At 36.3% G+C, this 20,004-nt stretch overlaps 1 protein-coding gene across 29 annotated transcripts in view; it reads left to right on the plus strand.

Annotated features, from left to right (window-relative positions):
- Window positions 1-20,004, plus strand: part of CAMK2D (calcium/calmodulin dependent protein kinase II delta) — a 287,936-nt gene that overhangs the window by 129,772 nt on the left and 138,160 nt on the right. For all 29 annotated transcript variants that reach the window (XM_067735228.1, XM_067735221.1, XM_067735217.1 and 26 more), the window contains exon 4: window positions 10,139-10,193. In XM_067735228.1, coding sequence (XP_067591329.1) covers window positions 10,139-10,193 — 55 coding nt within the window. The remainder of the gene's footprint in view (window positions 1-10,138; window positions 10,194-20,004) is intronic.

A 20,004-nucleotide genomic window follows, 5' to 3' on the forward strand; every position in this document is an offset into this window, starting at 1 on the left:
TTTTCCAGGGCCGTCCTGGTTTATTGGTGTGACCATTAATCACCCTCTTTCACTCTCACAGTGTCCCAGTTTGGGTGATAAATTATATGATACGTGGGTCATGTCAAGGAGTTTGCTCCTTAATATCAAATCAATAGGAAGCCATTGAAGAATTTTAAGCTGGGCAAGGGTGATATAATCAGATTTGCAATTTGAAATGATGGCTGCCTTGTGGCTATGGATTTGGTAAGTCACAGGGGATGTTAATGTTTACTAGGAAATGTATCTTTTAGGTTGAATGACTTGTTAAATTTTCTCAATAGCAAGCCAATTCAGGAAAAAAGAAAAATCAGGGAAATACGTTTGATGAAATCGGTTGGTCAGTGGGTAACGACTGCTGGTTTAGTAGCCCCATATAGATGAAGACATTTTATAGTGCATTTAGTTAGAGCCAGTGGCCTGTTTAGATGTGTTTGCCACATAGTAACACGTTCATATGCTCCCATAGCTGTGGTTAGTGAGATGACCATAAAATGTAACTATTGGGATATGCTTTAGCTGGGACTCTGATCATGTAGAATTAAGAGTCACAAAATTAGCAAGATGATTTTGTCCCAAAGACTGAAAACTGTATGAGGGCCGGATCACCACTGACCTGTTGACAGTTATATCCCCAGCATGTAGCACTCAGGAAAATCAGCTGAATAACCGAAGAAATGAACTACTCCCCTCTACCAAGAACTTTGTTTCCTGAAAATCTTAGGTAGAACATTTGTAAAGCTCCTTAAACATGTATCCCATTGGCTTAGAGTCTCTGACTGAAGACTTAGGTCGAGATTATAGAGGTAAAAATATTTACCAATAAATCTGAAATGTATTTAAAGAATATATTAATATTTTTTGTTCAGGATGAAAGGTCAGTTTGACATAATATTTTGCTTAGGAGTAGACATGGCAGAATCAGTTTCCATCAAAAAAAATAAAATGAATTAATGCCATGTAGTTTTCATTGAGAGCAAATTTAAAGATGTATCTTCTTCATTCATTTTTTCCAGCATTCCTATCTGGAAAACAAGAACCAGGAAGAAAACTTAATTAAAACTGAGCAAGAAGATATTAAAATTGTTATGATATGAAAGAATCAAATCAGATTAACTATTGTCCTGTAAGGAATTTAGGTGCTATAAATACAGGGCATATACATAAATATTTTAAATAGGATTTAGAACCCTCTAGGAGTATGATAGTAATAAAATGACAGAAACTCATACTGCTTAAATTTGGTCTTTAAAAATTAATGTATTTAGGGCTTCCCTGGTGGCGCAGTGGTTGAGAGTCCGCCTGCCAATGCAGGGGACACGGGTTCGTGCCCTGGTCTGGGAAGATCCCACATGTCGCAGAGCAGCTGGGCCCGTGAGCCATGGCCGCTGAGCCTGCGCGTCCGGAGCCTGTGCTCCGCAATGGGAGAGGCCACAACAGTGAGAGGCCCGCGTACTGCAAAAAAAAAAATAAATAAAATAATGTATTTAAAAATGTCTCTTCTAAAAAAGAAAACTAAATGTGAAAATCTATCAAAGAGAAAATCTTCAACTACTGGGTTAATATCTAAACTGTGAGAAAATTGCCAACTTTTAGCGCCTGTTATTAGTTTTCCCTTTCCCGTTATTTATAAAATAACAAATCTTATGTCATAATCTCTGCAGAGTGCCCTCTGTTCTCCCAGTGGTCTCTGAATGTTCATTTCTCCTTGTGCTAACTGCAGTCTGGCTTTCTCTTGAGTGTGCTATAGCACTGGACAGTGCTGGCTGTTTTCTCTGTCCTCCACATAACCCTGAACCTGGTGGTGCACAGGTGTTTTCTTGTTCTTCACTACTTTTACATAACCACTGTTAATACCTCCTCCCTCAGTGCCCCACACCTCCATCTTTCCACCACCCCATCTTTGAACACATTTTCTCAGATTACAGCATCCTATACTACGCAGGGCCACAGTTTCCCACCATTGTCTTGGTACACCTACTCATTTATTGTGTTATATAAGAGCTGACTTACTATGTTCTCTCCTTCCCCACTTCTAACTATCACTGTCGATGGCTTTAATTAGTCATGTAGAATTGTCTGTGTCACATCCTGGCCTCTCACAAGCTGTCTTCTTTCTTTCAACAATTTTTTCTTCTACTCCAGGGGTCAGCAGACTTTTTCTGTAAAGGGCCAAATAGTAAATATTTTCATTTTCATGGCAGTAGGGTCTTTGTTGCAGCTACTAAACACTGCAGTGCTAGCTTGAAAGTGCCATCGTTAATATATCAACAAACTGACATGGCTGTGTTCCAGTAAAACTTTTATTTACAAAAACAGGTGAAAAGCTGAGCAGGGACTTGAAAGAGATGAGGCAGTGAACCATAGCTGGGGAAAAAGAGTTCCAGGCAGAGGAGACAGCAAGTGCAAAGACTGAGGCAGGAGTTTGCCCCCAGTTCTTTCTCCAAAGGCAACAAAGAGGCCAGTGTGGATGGAGTGTAGTGAGCCAGGGGAAGAGTGGTTGTAGGAGACGCCAGGCAGATAAATGGTGGGGACGGAGATGGACTTTGTGGGACCTCGTAGGCCATGAATAGGATTTTGGCTTTTACTCAGAGGCAGTTGGAGAGCCATTGGAGGGCTCTGAGCAAAAGGGCAATAATCAGATTTTAGTCTTAACAGGATTATTCTGGCCACTGTGGTAAAAGGAGAATGAGGGGCAGGGTAGAAACCTAGAAAAATTTTTTTCCTTATGTATTTTGAAGGACTTGCTATCAGATTGGATTTTCAGCATCAGAGAAAAGAGTCAAAATTACACTGAGGTTTTTTATCCTGACCAACTGGAAAGATATGAAAGACACTGGATAGAGCAGGATTTAGGGAGAAGACTGAGTTCTTTGGGCTTGTTTGCTTTGAGACGTCTATGAGGCAAGCAAATGCACCAGATGTTTGAGATGTCTGGCACTCATTATAACTTCCTTGATTTCATGATAAACGGGCAATTATTCTTTACTTTAAAAGAAGAATCATTGACCTAGGTGAACTAACTGTTCCATTGAGGGCTTAACCAAAGTCATATTACCAGGTACCTTGTGCTTACTGGCACTGACTAGTATACCAGTGCCTGTAGCTATATATATTAATATCCTTTATTATTCCAGTGATATCCAACTCATGAATAAGTTCATAAATAACTTTTATGTTTTTCCTCGATTTTGAGCCTAAGATTAGAGTATGTTCTTTTTCATGTGCTTCATGTTTGTGTATATTATCCAGAGGAAATAGAGTGATATCTTTAAGTACTTTCAGTATAAAAATAGTTATTGAAAAATATTGAGAAAACATAATACGAATACAGTTTTACATTGCATTTTTAAAATATTTTAGTAGAATTTTAAACTCACCTAGTTCCTGCTTATGGAGTGAATCAAGTTTGGAAAAATACTTTATGCAAGAAATGAATTTTCAGAAAGGGGTTTGAAAGATGAGAGCATTTGGGCTGGTGTATCTCTAGGGAAAATGCAGTTGCAAGTGTTAAGATAATATGGTAGTAAGTTGCAAAGAGAGGATGATCTAATAAGTTTTCTATTTATTCTGTTCTCCAGGGCTGTTGTCAGAAAAGCAACGCATCTGCCCAGTACATTTTTGAAAAGGACTTATTTTTAATTTGTCAAGATAAACATTTTAAGTTTTCTCTCTAGTTGTTTGTTAAAAACAGATCCAAAATAAAATGAAGTATGTTTTAAATTTAAATGTGTTGGAATGTTGAAGAAGGAAAAGTCTTAAATGTAGGGGATTATATTCAACCTTGTATTGGTAATGAATGTATTGTTTATTTCCCATACTTTTTATTAGCTATAATCATCCAGAAATAGAGAAATGTAGAAACTTAGAGTTGGAAAGGATCTTATAGGATCCTCTTATAGAATCATGGGACCCAGTGCTTATCAAGCATTTTTCTGTGATCTGTAGTTTTTTTTTTTTTTTTAAAGTGTGCTCTATATATGTATAAAACTCAAACAGAAGTTTCCCAAAGCTTTAGTGGTTACCTGAAATATGAAATGCACTTCAGTATATTTTATTCTTATTTTCAATACTGCCTTGATTTGCACTTAAAAAAAAATCCTTATCTGGTCCATTCTTTGGCATGATACAGACTCCTTCTGTGTGATAGTCCTAGTTTATCATAAATAACATAGCTTTTGATTAATCTTAAAATATAGTTAAATACTGTACTACTTTAATCATTTAATGTGTTGGTTTCTTGCTGGTTAAATATGGAGCCACCGGAGCAGCCTGGTGGGCAATTAGCAGCAATAGGGCTTTTCTTTTTGACCCAGATTATAGCAGGCAGAGTGGTAAAATGGTACTGGAATCGACAGTGGGTATTATAGTGGTGCTATTCAGGTAAGAGCAGAGGAATTACAAATGGCCATTTTTTGTCTACTTCACCAGACACTCTTACACATTTAATACATAGTATATAGGTGTGTGCATTTTGTATAAACTCAACAGAAGGACGGTATTAGCTCAAAGCTCTGTTAGGTCCTTATAATTAAAGTACAGTGTGAAAGTGCACCATCTAGAGATTTCTTTAATATGCAAGTCATCTGATGACAATTGCTTCTCTTCCTTTCTTCATATTCCTATTGTTTAAGGATATCCATGAGTAATCTCTGATTAGCTTTATATAAGTATTAGAAGATGGAATAGCAGAAAGATATGGTAAGAAGAGAAAAATGAAGAAAGTTGGAATCACTTATTCAAATATATAAAATAAATGATATTGATGCAGAATTGAAAGAGGAAAACTTTTTTAAATAAAGGAAACTTGAAATGATTACTAACTTTTCCAAGAAGTGAAAATGTGCAAAAAGGTAATCTCAAATGATTTTTCAAAGAAAACAAAGACTATTTCTAGATATTACTTGGTTTAGTAATAAGTCTGTCATTTCCTGTCACATATATAATTTTATTAAAAATGAGCAGGAAAGGCTATTAAAAGAACTATTCATTTACTTGTCTATTTCATTAAACATCTCTGAAATTCTATATTTAGTCATTTATGACTTTCATGCAAAAGAATTGATTGTTCTCTCATGTTCTTTTGGTGTCATGTGATCAGTGTCAAACTACATGGTGGCCATATAGTTTGCAGTTATTAGTCATTTCTCCTCACTTTTACCATCTTCCCAGGTTGTAATTCTCCCAAGTAATAGATATTTTGACCAGCCAGAAGCTCCTTTGAATAATATGAGCTTGTAAATAGATCTGGACTGTTAGAAGACATTGTGATTTCTTCTAGTCAGCCCTGTTACTAACTTGATACTGTAGATATTGAAGCTAATCTAAACTGGATTTAGGATTAGCTTCAGGAAATGAGGTGATAATTTGAGAATAAGGATGGAGATCATGGTCAGCTGAGTTGATATGCTTTGACTTTCATGATTGATCTTGTGTTCCAGTGGCTTTTTTTGTGTATTTTAAAAATAGTTTTTAAATGGGTGGCATTTCCCACTGAATTTTCATGTAATAATTATGTTTGCTTTTTTCAGAAAGTTCTTAACTTTAATAACTTTTTCATATTAGCAATGAATTGCTTTTAAATATAATTTAATGTTAATATTAAGTTTACAAAGATTTTCCTGTCACTTCAGAAAAAATATTTGAAATTTTATTGAAACAATTTTTTGATTTCTGGTACTAAAGTTATTTTCATTTTTGAGTAGTGGATAGTGGCTTATTTGGTATTTATTAATGGGTCACATCGCTCAGTATATTGTCAAAATATGTATCTCTTATGCAACTTTAGAAATTTCTGTGTTCAAATATCTAAAATTAGAACAAACTGTAGTTTCTGTGTCTGATCAGTTTGCCTTAGACAGCTAAGTCAAATTTCCAAACTTTTTATGCCCAAATTTTAAAAGTTTCTTGTTAAGACAAGTTAAGAAAATCAAAATATAAATGCTATAATACTACCGACTTTGACAATAACAACAAAAGAAATATCTATATATCTTTATCTGCTTATCTTAATACTTAATTTAAAATAAAATAAACTATATATGCATGGCTTCATATTTCAAAGAAATAGAGTGCATATATTTTTCAAATACACACAACCTAAATTATTATTATTATTATTTTTTGCGGTACGCGGGCCTCTCACTGTTGTGGCCTCTCCTGTTGCGGAGCACAGGCTCCGGACGCGCAGGCTCAGCGGCCATGGCTCACGGGCCCAGCCGCTCCGCAGCATGTGGGATCCCTCCCGGACCGGGGCACGAACCTGTGTCCCCTGCATCGGCAGGCGGACTCCCAACCACTGCGCCAGCAGGGAAACCCCTAAATTAGTATTTTTATACTGGGGAGATTTTTTAAATGGTGTTGCTTTATTAAATGTATTACTCATGTTATAAGAAATAGAGGTTAAGGAAAACAGAGCATCTATACAGGTTTACCTTCAGTTTTCTAGAAATGTTAGTTTTATTTTGAGTTTGGTTTTCAGTGCTTCTTTGTTTACTATCTGAAAAGTTTTCTCTCCAGAAATGACCAGGTTTGTCACAAAAGAGCCAGGAGTAATGGTTGAGGTGAAATTTCTCTCTAGAGTGTTGCCATTTGATTGTTATAATGTCTGAAACTAGTAAATATATATATATATATATATATATATATATATTTTAAGTTAACAAATGAACTCAACTTTGGCATCCCTCTTTTGTGAAGGCTTGACACATTGCATGGCCTAACTTGGCTAATGCTTGCTCTAGCTGTGAAATATAATTAACTGCTGATGAGAATATAAAAAGTATCTGACTTAAATGCTGCCATATTTGCATCCCAGTATGTGAATCAAACCCAACTACCTCAATCCTTGCAACATAGCCAACTAAAAATGCAAAATCTACCTCATTTCTAACCAGGAGTATTGCTTAGAGCTGAGAACCAGTGATTAGAGGATGCAATACAATCTGTTCTGTATGAATTACTGTTAGTATTATGATAACACTGGCAGCATTGCCCTACTATGTTTAGTTTTAGGGATTTATACTAACTCTGTCATTCAAGAGAGAGAGGAAAAGGATTAGGCCTTGGGTCAGCTAAACTTTGGAAATATTTTAGCCTCAGAAGCACCTTTTTCCCCATTATAAATCGCATACTTAATGTCTTAGAATTTAAATGTTTATCCTAGATAACTGTTACACTGTTTAGGTTTTTGAAAATGTGTACGTATTTATCCCAAGTAAAGATGATGCTAGTTTTTTTCCACTGTATCATAACAAAATTTATTCAGAATTAATCTTACCTGGTCAAATGGCTGGTTAGAAATAGTGGAGATTATTTTAGAATGGTGTGATGCAAAAGGATTGAACTTGGTCAGGCAGTTTTTATCTTTAACCATTATCATGTACTTGCTGACAAAATGCTGTTGTGAAACTGGTTTTGACCCCAAACAATGTATGTGTTTGATTATCAGGCTTGAGCAACTCTTGACTTGTTCAAAAAATAACTTACTTCCAAATGATGATTAATTCCAAGTATTAATAAGGTAGTGGTAGTCAGACTAAGAAAACTTTATTCCAGATATAACCAGAAATTAGTACTGCTTCTCCACTTGTACCTGAAATATCCACCTCTGTTTAGCTCTATAACTCTGATCTGAAAACCTGAGATCTCATCTCCAATTGAAGATTTTACCTTGAGACAATGTGAGAAAAAAGTGGTCACTTCCTCCAGCTCACGTTGTGATTTTTGCTTTTCATTTTAACTTTGATAGCATGGAAATCCACCTTATTTTCACAGAGTAACTGTCTGAGTTCTTCAAGTAGCCATACCATTATCTGAACTCATTTAAACACAGGTTGTGTTACAGCTGCTCAATGAGATATTTGTGAGTCTGTGTCATATAAGAAAGCCAGTGAGTTATCACCCATGATCTGGCTTTCCTTACTGTGCTGAATGACTGAGCAGAAGACTCATCATTGAGCTAAACTTTTGATTTTCTTTGGTGGCATAAGTTTAAGCAAAGGTAGCAGGCAAGTTAAACTCATGACTGCAGTGTAAGCACACAGCAGTCTCCCTCTCATCTTTAGCGTCACTCTGAATTTATGGATGAAGCATGTGATCTCTGATACTGGCAAATTGAAGAATACCCTTCACACAATTAAAGTTACAGGAGAATTATTTGCATAGCAATCCTTTTGTTTCAGACATATATAAGTATACTGAGCTTTGATGAAAATGTTTGTCTAAAAAGTGGGGAGAATGCCTAGCACCTGGTATAGTAAATGCTCAAAACCAATTTTATGAAAGACTGTCTACTATTTGCCAAGTCTCTGTGAGGGATGCAAAGACTTAGGAAATATGGTTCCTGTTTGATAGTGTTGATGAGAAAGAAACTCTGTGCCCTGAAGAAAGGACAGGTATTAGAGTTCGTTAATAAGAGTAAAATAGGCTGCATCCATAATTCAAAGGTGACACTATGAGAAACAAATAAGATAAGGAAAGGGATGCTGCAGCGTTTACATTCCGCGTGCTCTAGAGACAAATAGAGGAGCTCAGACTGAGCTGCAGTGGCCACACTCCCAGATGCCTGCATCATGGGCCCCCTTCTCATGTTCATGGTAACAGAAAACTTACATTTTACAAATGATAATCCATAATTATAGGTGAAGCAAAAGCCTCTCTTTCTCTACTTAGGAGAAATTTCTGGAGAGGAATTCAGAAAAGATTTTAATAGTGAGCCAAGGATGACATCTGAAGGGGATGGAATTGGATTGTAAAGAATGGACATTCTATTATGTCTGTGACCTTGGGAATGTCATGGGTACTACAAACTCCCTTTGTGGATTATAGTAGCTTGTGTGACCATCTAAGTGTTCTTTTGAATCCACATTTTCCATATTGATGGTCATCACTGCATGGGGAAAGTACTACGGACTGGTCGTAGTAGAAATCATGATCCTTTTTTGGTGACTTTTCAAAAGCATTTGTGTCCTACGAGTTTGTTGCTTTTCTTGGCCTCCGTTGCTCCCAGTGAAGGCCAAGGCCCCGTAAGTGATTGGATACTTAGGAAGTTTACCATCTAAGGGAGTCAGGGGGCTTAGGCAAAAATAAATAGCAGGAAAAAAAAGTAAGTGAGTTTTACACGTGTGGTTATTTTGCAGTAAACAGTGAGTGCTTTAAATTCAGAAGAGAGAAACTTTGGTTTGGGCTAGTTATCACTGAACGTTTAGCTCACTGGAAAATCTAAAGTAGTGTTCATATGCTTAATACTAAATCTATTAAAGTAGATTATTTTATTAAAAGTTCTAGATTATTAAAAGTGGGCTTCCCAGGTGGCGCAGTGGTTGAGAGTCCGCCTGCCGATGCAGGGGACACGGGTTCGTGCCCCGGTCCGGGAAGATCCCACATGCCGCGGAGAGGCTGGGCCCGTGAGCCATGGCCGCTGAGCCTGCGCGTCCGGAGCCTGTGCTCCGTAACGGGAGAGGCCACAGCAGTGAGGGGCCCGCGTACCGCAAAAAAAAAAAAAAAAAGTTCTAGCTGTACGTTTTTGGCTGATGATTTGGTAAATCGATTTTGGTGACTTTCTCTTAGAGATAGCATAATAAAAACTGTTTCGGCTGGCTGGAGAGTGCTATATAGAAGTTTCCCAGATAAAAGGGAGAGGAAGAGGCATGGAGTCCATTTACTAGACTCTTAAGACCTGGACTAGGATATTAGCAAAGGGAATGACAAGGAAGAGACTGTCAGTGGAAGAATTGCTGGAGCCTGGTAACTTTGGACATATGGAGATAAAGCAATTATTGACTTTTATTTAGTTTTCACGTGGCAATACGCGAATTATTTTACTTGTATTGTTTTATTTAATATTCTCAACCGTTTTATAAAATATAAGAAGTGTTATCATTACAAGTTAATTAATTTGCTTAAGATCACACAGTTAATAATTATCAGAACCAGAACTTAAACCTTGGGTCTGTCTGAACCGAAGCCTTGCCATAAAGGATGCTGACTCATCAGAAACTAAAATAGTGTTGCTAACATTTTAATTTAGGAGACAGATGCCTATTAAAAGTCTTGGCTCAATGTTGATTGTTGGCATACATATAACACAGACTTTCTTCTCTTTTTCCTTTGGTTTTAGTGCGACTTCACGACAGCATATCGGAAGAGGGCTTCCATTACTTGGTGTTTGATTTGTAAGTACAACATACTTTGTGTTTGTTTATTTTTGCTGTCTATTTGAAGATCTTGAATTAAGGGTGGTTTTTCTCCAAGTTACAGTCCAAATGAATGACCCTATAATATTTTTAAATGTTCTTCAAATTACATTCAACTCTAATTCTTTTGAAATGAGGCGAATGCTCAGCAGTGTTTATTTAAAATTTAAGTTAATCTTCATAAGGGAAACAGTTATGAGTCTGTTTCCTTTGGGATTGTTCATTGTGATATCATAAGTAGTTCTCAGTTTTACCTTGGGGTACAAAGATGGCTGATTATACATAAGCATAATTTTCCATTGAATTTTTTTGAAGTGTTTGTAACCTATTATCTTATATAAAAAGAAGGCTCAAGGACCCTTGAGGTTGGTTAATTCAGGGGTTCAACAACATCACCAAACTCCCATCTTTTACCCCAGCTCACTGGCTTTGTTCTCACACTGGCATGGTTCAAATTATTACATGGAGACATGGTAATTTATAGTGGAAGACATTGTCTCTCTCTCTCTCTTTTTTAAGAGTGAAAAATTCATCTAGTAAGCCTCCCATTTTTCATCTCATTGGCCAGGGCTAGGTCACATGCCTACCCCTCGCCAATCACTGGCGGGGAGAATGGAGTCATCAAGATTGACTTAGACTAATCAGGATTTATAAACCAAGCTTCTATCAATAAGAATGAAGGGAAAACAGTGCTCTTGGGGAGCAGTCCACAGCATCCCCTCTGGCTGGATGGGGTATAGTGAGACAGGCCATACACATTGCTGCTAGGGGTTAAATAAGAACACACTTTCTGAAAATCAAATTGATACTCCATATCAAAAATGTCCATTTCATTTAACTTAGTAATTTTCCTTCTCAGAACAAAGTACAGAGAAAGTATTACCCTAAATTCAGATAAAGTTTATACTGAAAGCTGTTTATTGCATTGTCCTTTATAGTGGGAAAAAAAAGAAAACCAACTTATAAATCCAATAATGGAATCAGTTGCATAAATACAGTACATTCATATGATGGACTTCTCTGTAGTATTTAATGTGATATTTGGGGAATAGATAAGAAAAAAATTATTATTTCATGTAAAATGTGTCTAATGACAGGTTAGTACTAAGTTTGGTTAATTCAGCCCTCCAATGATGTCATTAAGAAACCAAGTTCATTCCATCTTTCTCTGTGTTCTTTGCAGTATGTGGGTTTGTCCTCACCCTCAGGTTCCCCTTAATGTTCTCAAGTTTGCTGCCTCATTTTCAGGTATCACAGTGACTTCCAAAGGCAGAAGAAAAGGAAAGATTAATCCCATTGCATATATTTTTATGTATAGGGAAAACCTTTCCCAGCAGTCCCTCAGAAGATAGCTGATAATGAATTATTGTTTAGAATTGCTTCTCATGCACATGTCTGAACCAAGTAGTAGTAAAGGGGATAGAATTACAGCAATTGGCTTTGACCAATCATATATTCAATCTGTAGCAGGAAGGGAAGTCTTGCCTGTTGGATAGGCAACCAAACATGTCTGCCATATTGGTGTTCCACATACTTGCTAGAGAATAGACACTAAATCTCTGGATACGCACAGTCCTACTGCACAAGGTTCTTTCCACAGTCACATTCCATTCATGGCTTGTTCATGTGGCTGTAGGTTGGCAACACTCCAAGTTGCACTAGTTCTTCTTTTCAAGTCTTTCTCAAAGCTCATATTTTCACTTTTACCGTTGTTTTTTCTTGATGTTCCAGCATTCCTTCTTTTATTATTTCCTTTCTTTAAGAATTTCCTGTAGCTATTCGTTTAGAGTATAGATGTGCTAGCAACAGATTCTGTTTTCCTTTTCTGAGACTGTCTTTATTTCCTCTTCATTTGAGAAGGATATTTTTGCTAGATATAAAACTCTAGGTTAACGGTAATTTTCTTTCAATGTTGGGCCAATTCCTTCTGGATTCTTTTGTTTTTCATAAGAAATCTTCTATCATTCTAGTTGCTTATCCCCTAAAGATAAGGTATTATTTCTCTCTGGCTGCTTTAAAAAATGTACCTTTGTCTATAGTTTTTAGAAGTTTGACTATGGTGTGTGTCTTGCCTTGAATTTCTTAGAGTTTATCTTATTTGATATTCACTTAATCTCTTGAGTATATAGATTTATGCCAAATTTAGGAGATTTTTAGACGTTGTTTCTTTGATTGCTTTTTCAGCCTCACTTTCTCTTCTCCTTCTGGAACCCTGATGACATGAATGCTAGATCTTTTGTTATAGTCGCATAAGTCCCTGAGACTCTGTTCAATTTTTTTTTTCCCCCCCGGTACGCGGGCCTCTCACTGTTGTGGCCTCTCCCGTTGCGGAGCACAGGCTCCAGATGCGCAGGCCCAGCGGCCATGGCTCTTGGGCCCAGCCGCTCCGCGGCATGTGGGATCTTCCCGGACCGGGGCACGAACCCATGTCCCCTGCATCGGCAGGCGGACTCTCAACCACTGCACCACCAGGGAAGCCCCTCTGTTCAATTTTTTAAAAATTTATTTTATTTCTTTTGTTCAGATTGGGTAATTTATATTCTCTTTTCAAGTTCACTTATCCTTTCCTCAGTTGTTTTCCATTCTGCTGTTGAGCTCATCAATTGAGTTTTTAAAATTTTATTAGCTACTGTGTTTTTATCAGTTCTACCATTGACTTTTGGTTGTTTGGTGTATCCTCTATTCCTTTGTTGAGACTTCCTACTTTTTTTTCATTTAAGTGTGTTCATAATTGTTCACTGAAGCATTTTCATTATGGCTGACTAAAAAACCTGTCAGGTAATTCCAACAGCACTGTCATCTTGGTATCTGTTCATTGTTTTTTCTCATACATATTGAGATTATCCTGATTCTTGGTATGATGAGTGATTTTGTATTATATCCTGGACATTTTGGGTATTATGAGACTCTGAATTTAATTTAAATCATCTTTTTAACAGTCCTCCTCTGATACCACAATGACAGAGGTGAGGAGGTACCATCTTATTACTGACAGGTGGGGGTAGAAGCCCAGGTTTCCTACTCAACCCCAATTGACGCCCCTGGGAAGTACCTCTTTACTGCTGTGCAGGGCTGAGAGCACAGGGTTTTGGTTTTTTTTCTTTATTTAGTGAGAGAAATGCCTCCACCCCATTTTTTTAGACATGTGATTTCTTGATAGGTCTAATTTGTCAGATCTCCTTTACAGTATAATCAAGGGTATGGCATTATACATTGGGATATGTCCTTCATGCTGTGATGAGTACTAGAATTAAAAAAAACACTTTTGCTAATGCTCATTACCTAAACCACCATTCAGAACTGGGTTTATTTTTTAATTTAATTAATTTATTTTTAAAATGTATTCATTTTATTTATTTTTATTGAAGCATAGTTGATTTGCAATATTATATTAGTTTTAGGTATACAGATTGTGATTCAGTATTTTTATAGATTATACTCCATTAAAAGTTATTACAAGATAATGGCTGTAATTCCCTGTGCTATACAATATATCCTGTTGCTTATCACGTAGTAGTTTGTATCTCTTAATTCCTAAGCCCTAATTTGCCCCTCCCCCTTCCCTCTCCACTTTGACTAATTGGGTTTAATCACAGCTCAGTCAGAGAGAAAAAATTTTTTCTCTACCTTCTTATGTTCAATGCATGAAGGCATGTGAGTTAAACTAAGAAAAGATAGTGATTAACAGGAGAAAAGGCACAACATTTTCATTAATATTTATGTGCACATGAGCTCACAGCAAAGAAGTGAAATTGGAAGAAGCAGTTAGACTCAGGGTGTCAACTCCTTGTCTTAGATGGTAAGAATTGCTTAGATGGAAGCAGACACCTTCCTCAAAGGGAAATTTATGTCCTGCTTTTAGGCAGATTAAGGGCATGGAGTGGAGAATTCTTCCTGTATTTGCTGATTCTCACTTGCCTTTAGCTCAATATAATCCTTATGCCGAAGTGGCATATTTTGGCAGGGCATATCCTGATCCCCTTCAGCTCCAAAAAGCAATTCAGTGTTAGGCCAAATATAAAAGAAAGAGGCATCCTTCTTCCCATGCCATGCCGCTTTTCCACAGTCATCAAGTTATTTATATCCATGTTTTAAATATTATAGATTTTTAAAGGTAAGATTTCCTTACTAAATGCAGGGAATGATAAGAATCACATTGTTTATAATAACGTTTATTTTTAAAGTGCACCATTTTTTAAAAAATTCAGCACTTAGTGATTGGTGCAGAACATATAAAGAAAGCATTTCATTTGAAAACAAAATAAGATTTTTAATTACAGTGGATCATATCTGTAGCAATGATATGTTTGTGCTATTAATGTCTCTGAAACCAAAATGTAGAGTTTACGTTTGAACCATAGTAACATGAGAAATCTGCTGTTATTTTGAAATCTGTTGCAATTATTCTTCAATGTTTAAAGTTTAAGAGGAGAGTTATCAGTAATTCTCATCAAAATGCTTTTCCAGTAAATGAGATTAATAAACTAGTTAAACACAATCCAGTAAAGCACCCAGCTTTAGACACAGTTGGAAACAATGGCTAAAAGTATAGGTTTTCAATGACTAAAAAGAGATTATAACAAATATAAATAAATAATTCCTCTAAATTATTTAATTGTGGTGGTGGTATTCTAGGAAGAAGAAAAGTAAGTAGCTTTAGAAAAATGCACATTTTAAACATAGTTAATTTAAGAAAAGTATGATCTTATAGATATCAATGAAATATTCATGGAAAAATTGGAAGTCACTTTGCCAATCAGTTCCAAGATAAAATAACTACTTGAATTCCTGAAGAAGGAATGTTCTCTGTGTTTGTCCTTTTGATGCTGGTTTTGGCAATGTGGTACTTGTGCATACTTCCTGTGGAATGTGAGCTATTCAGAATCTAATGGGAAGTTCTATTTTTATAGGTGTGTTGAGTCGTCTTCTAATGGAATTCTTTCCTTTTCTAAAAAGCAAAACAGAAGGGGCCATGAGTTCTATGAAAAAAAAAAGGTTTCCTTTTGTTACTTTTAATTTATATTTTTTATTCAGGTATCTATCCACTGTTTCCAGCTACAAAGCCTTAATAGTCAATTTTGCAAATAGACTCAGGAATCAGTGGGAAAGGCCTGCATGAAAGCAAAGATATCTTCACAGCAAATATTGAACTGCCTGATTTTTTAGAATCATTTTTGTCAAGGTCTGTGCCTAGAAGGTTTTTAAACACATCTCAGCAACTCCGAGAGGCAAGAGATGTGGATTTATCTGAAATCTAACAGAAGATAAGACAGTGAAGTAATGGAGCTAGAATTACAGTCCTCAAGGGAGAAGCCTAAAGGCAGAGCCATTGGTCTTAGGAAATAAAGCAGATCCAGTCCATTTCTAGGACTGATGGGAAAAAAGGCCTTGACAAGGGCAGTCACTTGAATATGGCATGTATATTTCAGGATCTATATGTCAGAGAAGATCTGTATTATGCGCTTGTTGGGTGAATGTACACAATGACGTATAGATATATCACACTTTAAGTAAATGTGTAAGAGAATAACACTTGGGTTGAACTTTGGTAATCTCAATAGGGAACTAAAATAGACTAGATTAAGGCTCAATGGAAAGCATGCTGACCCAGAATGAAAAGATTTAAGTTTCAATCTCAAAGCTACCCAGGGCTAAACATTTAACAATATCTTTTCTCTAAGCCTTATTTTTCTCAAAGAGAATGAGGCCATGGGTCCAGATGAGAAATTTGTTAGACATCTCTCAAGTTCTTTTCTATTCTATGAAGCCAGGATGTTATTCGCATCAATTTGAGATTTCTGATAGAATTAATGGGACTCCTGGTACCATTTTTAAATACTAGAAAGTTTCTCACGACTCTAAAGTATTGGAGAAAATGCTATCATTACGTCTTTAAAAAGAACATATTTTTTTTCTCTAGCAAAGTCATACCTTGGTATGTGAAGTATTTCTTTTTTTCTTCTGTTTTAAAGTGTTTGTGTTTTTGTCTCCAAATAAATTCCATTCATCAAATATGTGATAGGCGCCTACTGAAAGCAAGACATTTTGCCTAATGTTTTAAGGGGGAAAAAAAGCAATGTTTCTGAGCATTTTAAAATAAATGTCCCATTTGGGTAAATTCAGAAAGCAGTACTCTGAGAGAATCTGCTGTGCTTCCTCCTTCTGCCCCATTTTATCATATTTCTACCAGCCAGAAGGCCTGCTCAAGTTGCATGTTTTGTGGTTATTGTTAGGAAAACATGTTTAGTTTTCGTTTATACAAGTTTGAAATTATAATACTAAAAATACTTTTTCAAAATACACTCCTTGGACTGGGGAGCTGATAGTTTTATTGGTAATATTAGGGTTAAAGGATAAGTCAGACACCATCCTTTTTCAAAGATTTTATAGTTTAGATAGGGGCTTAGATGCCTTCAAAATATCTGTGGTGTAGACCTAGTGTGGTAAAAGCTGTAAGAGTTACACAGGGGATTGGGAAAGTGAGGCAACCTTCCATTCAGTCAGGGATATCAGGAAACAGTGGGAAGAACTGAAGCTGAGGCAGACATAATTATGTCCTTGGGGATATTTCTTCGTTCAGCGAATAAACACTTGGTATGCACTCACTCTGTACCAGGCGCTGCAGATAAGCAGATTGAAGGGAAGGTGAATGACCCTTTTTTTCCCTTCAAAATAACATAATGAAATGTTATGTTATGGCATTTTTTCACCTACTAGAATATTTGGTTATATAACCAACAGGTCAGCAGCATTTACATAACACAAATATAACAAGTTTCACAGTGTCTGTGAAAACATCTGGTATGTGCGCCTAGTAACTTGGTCATCTTTATGGTAATTTAGTAAAATTCTTCTATTATGCTGATGATACTCTCCTGTATTTCACAAGGTATGTATATTCCAGTGATTATTAATTCTTTTGGGAGGTGGAGGCCTAGTATGATTTTTTTCTGAATACCTTTTGCTTATTATTTACAGCAAATTTTATCTGTCTTAAAACCTACGAAGTGTAATATTTCCTTTAATTTATATCACCAAACATTGTAGTTAACAAACAGTAGTAGCAAAAATAATTTTACACTCAGATCAGAATGTGAAAGCACAGTATTGAAGACTATTTACTGTTGCAAAATAGTACTTGAGCACAAGTTTCTAGGTTAAACTCCTGTCAAGGGAAAGAAAAATAAATCAAGTGCTGTGATATTTTGCTATGTACACGGATTGGAGCAAAGAGAGATTAGATTGGAGGTGGTGAACCCAGTTAGAAGGTGGCTGCACTAACATCCAGGTAGATGATAGTCCCTGAAGTACATAAGGTGTTGGTAGGAATAAAGTAAAAAGGTACAGTCGGCCCTCCATATCCTCAGGTTCCACACGCACGAATTCAACCAACCATAGATCAAAAATATTTGAGAAAAGAAAAATTCCAAAGTTCCAAAAAGCAAAACTTGAATTTACTGAAGCTGGCAACTATTGACCTAGCATTTGCATTGTATTAGGTGTTACAGGTAATCAAGAGATGGTTTAAAGTATAAAGGAGGATATGCGTATAAGATCATACTGTCCCATTTTATATAAGGAACTTGAGCATCCTTGGATTTTAATAGCTGCTGGGGATCCCCACGGATGCTGAGGGATGACTGTATAATCTGTCTGAAAATAATTTTTAGAACAAAGTTGTCTGCGGAATTTTGCTGTTAGTTGGCAATTTACTTGCAAGAAACAGTTAATCTATTTAAAATGGAGGCTATTTTAAATAACAAAGAAGCCCTGGATGCTGTAAAGATACTGCATTTCTTATTTGTTTTTAAAATCAATTGCGTTTGAATCAAAACATCTTGGCTGTTGTTAAAATGAAATTTAATGTCCATTACAGTGGAAAGCTATAAATCTAGAACTGTAGAAGTTCACAGTTGGGAAAATACAGGTTTCACAAGGTTATACTAAATAATTTCAGTGTTCTATTTGTTAGGGAATTAATAAAAAATGGTAATGAATCTGTTACAAGCATATACTGCTTTATTGAATTTTGCTTTATTGTGTTTCACAGAGAGTGCATTTTTTACAAATTGAAGATTTATGGTAACCCTCCATCCAGCAAGTTTATCAGTCCCATTTTTTCCTGACAACATTTGCTCACTCTATATGTCTGTGTCACATTTTGGTAATTCTCAAAATATTTCAAAACCCTCGACCAGCAAAAAAAGATTATGTCTTGCTGAAAGCTCAGTTGATGGTTAGCATTTTTTTTAGCGAAGTATTTTTTTAATTAAGGTATGTACTTTTTTTTTAAGACATATTGCTATTGGACACTTAATAGACTACAGGATAGTGTAAACATAACTTCTACATGCACTGGGAAACAAAAAATTCATGTGACTTACTTTGTTGTGATATTCATTTTATATTGGTGGTCTGGAACCGAGCCTGCTGTATCTTGGAGGTATGCCTGTGTATTTTTTAAGAAAAAGCATTTTAAATGACTATGACATCCTGTACTTTTAATAGAAAGGGATAGAGATACTCATATCCTTTTGATTCTTTTCTGAGTAGAAGGCAAAATTAACATTCAACTTTTCTCATGTATTACGGTGCTGCTCCAAGGTGGCAAAGTCAACCCTTTCACCCACACATCATAGTTCTTTTTTTTTTTTTGCGGTATGCGGGCCTCTCACTGTCGTGGCCTCTCCCGTTGCGGAGCACAGGCTCCGGACGCGCAGGCTCAGCGGCCATGGCTCACGGGCCCAGCTGCTCCGCAGCATGTAGGATCTTCCCGAACCGGGGCACGAACCCGCGTCCCCTGCATCGGCAGGCGGACTCTCAACCACTGCGCCACCAGGGAAGCCCCATCATAGGTCTTTTATGTTAACAAACACTTTCAGTTTGTGTAGGGTAAGATATAACCTCATCTCATGAGTACTCTTTAGCTGACAACCTACAGGAGGAAGGAGACTCTTCAAGATGAATACCATCTGATGGCTTCTTTAGAATTATTGTCAGGTATAATTGTCTTAAATTCCAGAGGCCCAATTTCTGTTTCATTTGTTCACTTTAGTAATTTTCATTCTTAAATATAAATCTGGATTTCTTGATATTATATCAATTCCCATATTTGTCTTTATGAAGTAAGGAGAAAATGTTATGTAATTTAGGACTTTGGAAACTTTTAAACAATTTTTTTAAACTTGTACACTTCTAATAAACTTTATTTTTTTAGAGCAGTTTTGGGTTCAAAGCAAAATTGAGCAGAAATTTCTGAGAATTCCCAAATACCCCCATCCCCACACATGCACAGCCTCAGCGCTGTTGACTTCCTACACCACAGTGACCTATTTGTTTCAGTTGATGAATCTACATTGACCCATCATTGTTACCCGAAGTCCATAGTTGACATTAGGGTTTACTCTTGGTATTGTACATTGACTGGGTTTTTACAATAATAACATGTATAATGACATGTATAATGTCATTATAATAACAATATAATAATAACATGAATAATGACATGTATCCACCATTGTAGTTTAATACAGAATAATTTCATTGTTTTAAAAGTCCTCTGTGCTTCAATTATTTATCTCACCCTTCTCTCTAACTAGAAACAACTAATCGTTTCACTATCTCCATAATTTTGCCTTTTCCAGAATGTCAAAGTTGGAATCATACAGTATGTAACCTTTTCAGATTGGCTTCTTCCACTTAGCTGTATATGTTTATGTTTCCTCCATGTTTTTCACGGCTTGATAGTTCACATCTTTTTAGCACTGACTAATAGTCCATTCCCTGGATG

Source organism: Pseudorca crassidens, chromosome 4 (assembly GCF_039906515.1).
Source record: "Pseudorca crassidens isolate mPseCra1 chromosome 4, mPseCra1.hap1, whole genome shotgun sequence".
NCBI classification, from domain to species: Eukaryota; Metazoa; Chordata; class Mammalia; order Artiodactyla; family Delphinidae; genus Pseudorca; species Pseudorca crassidens.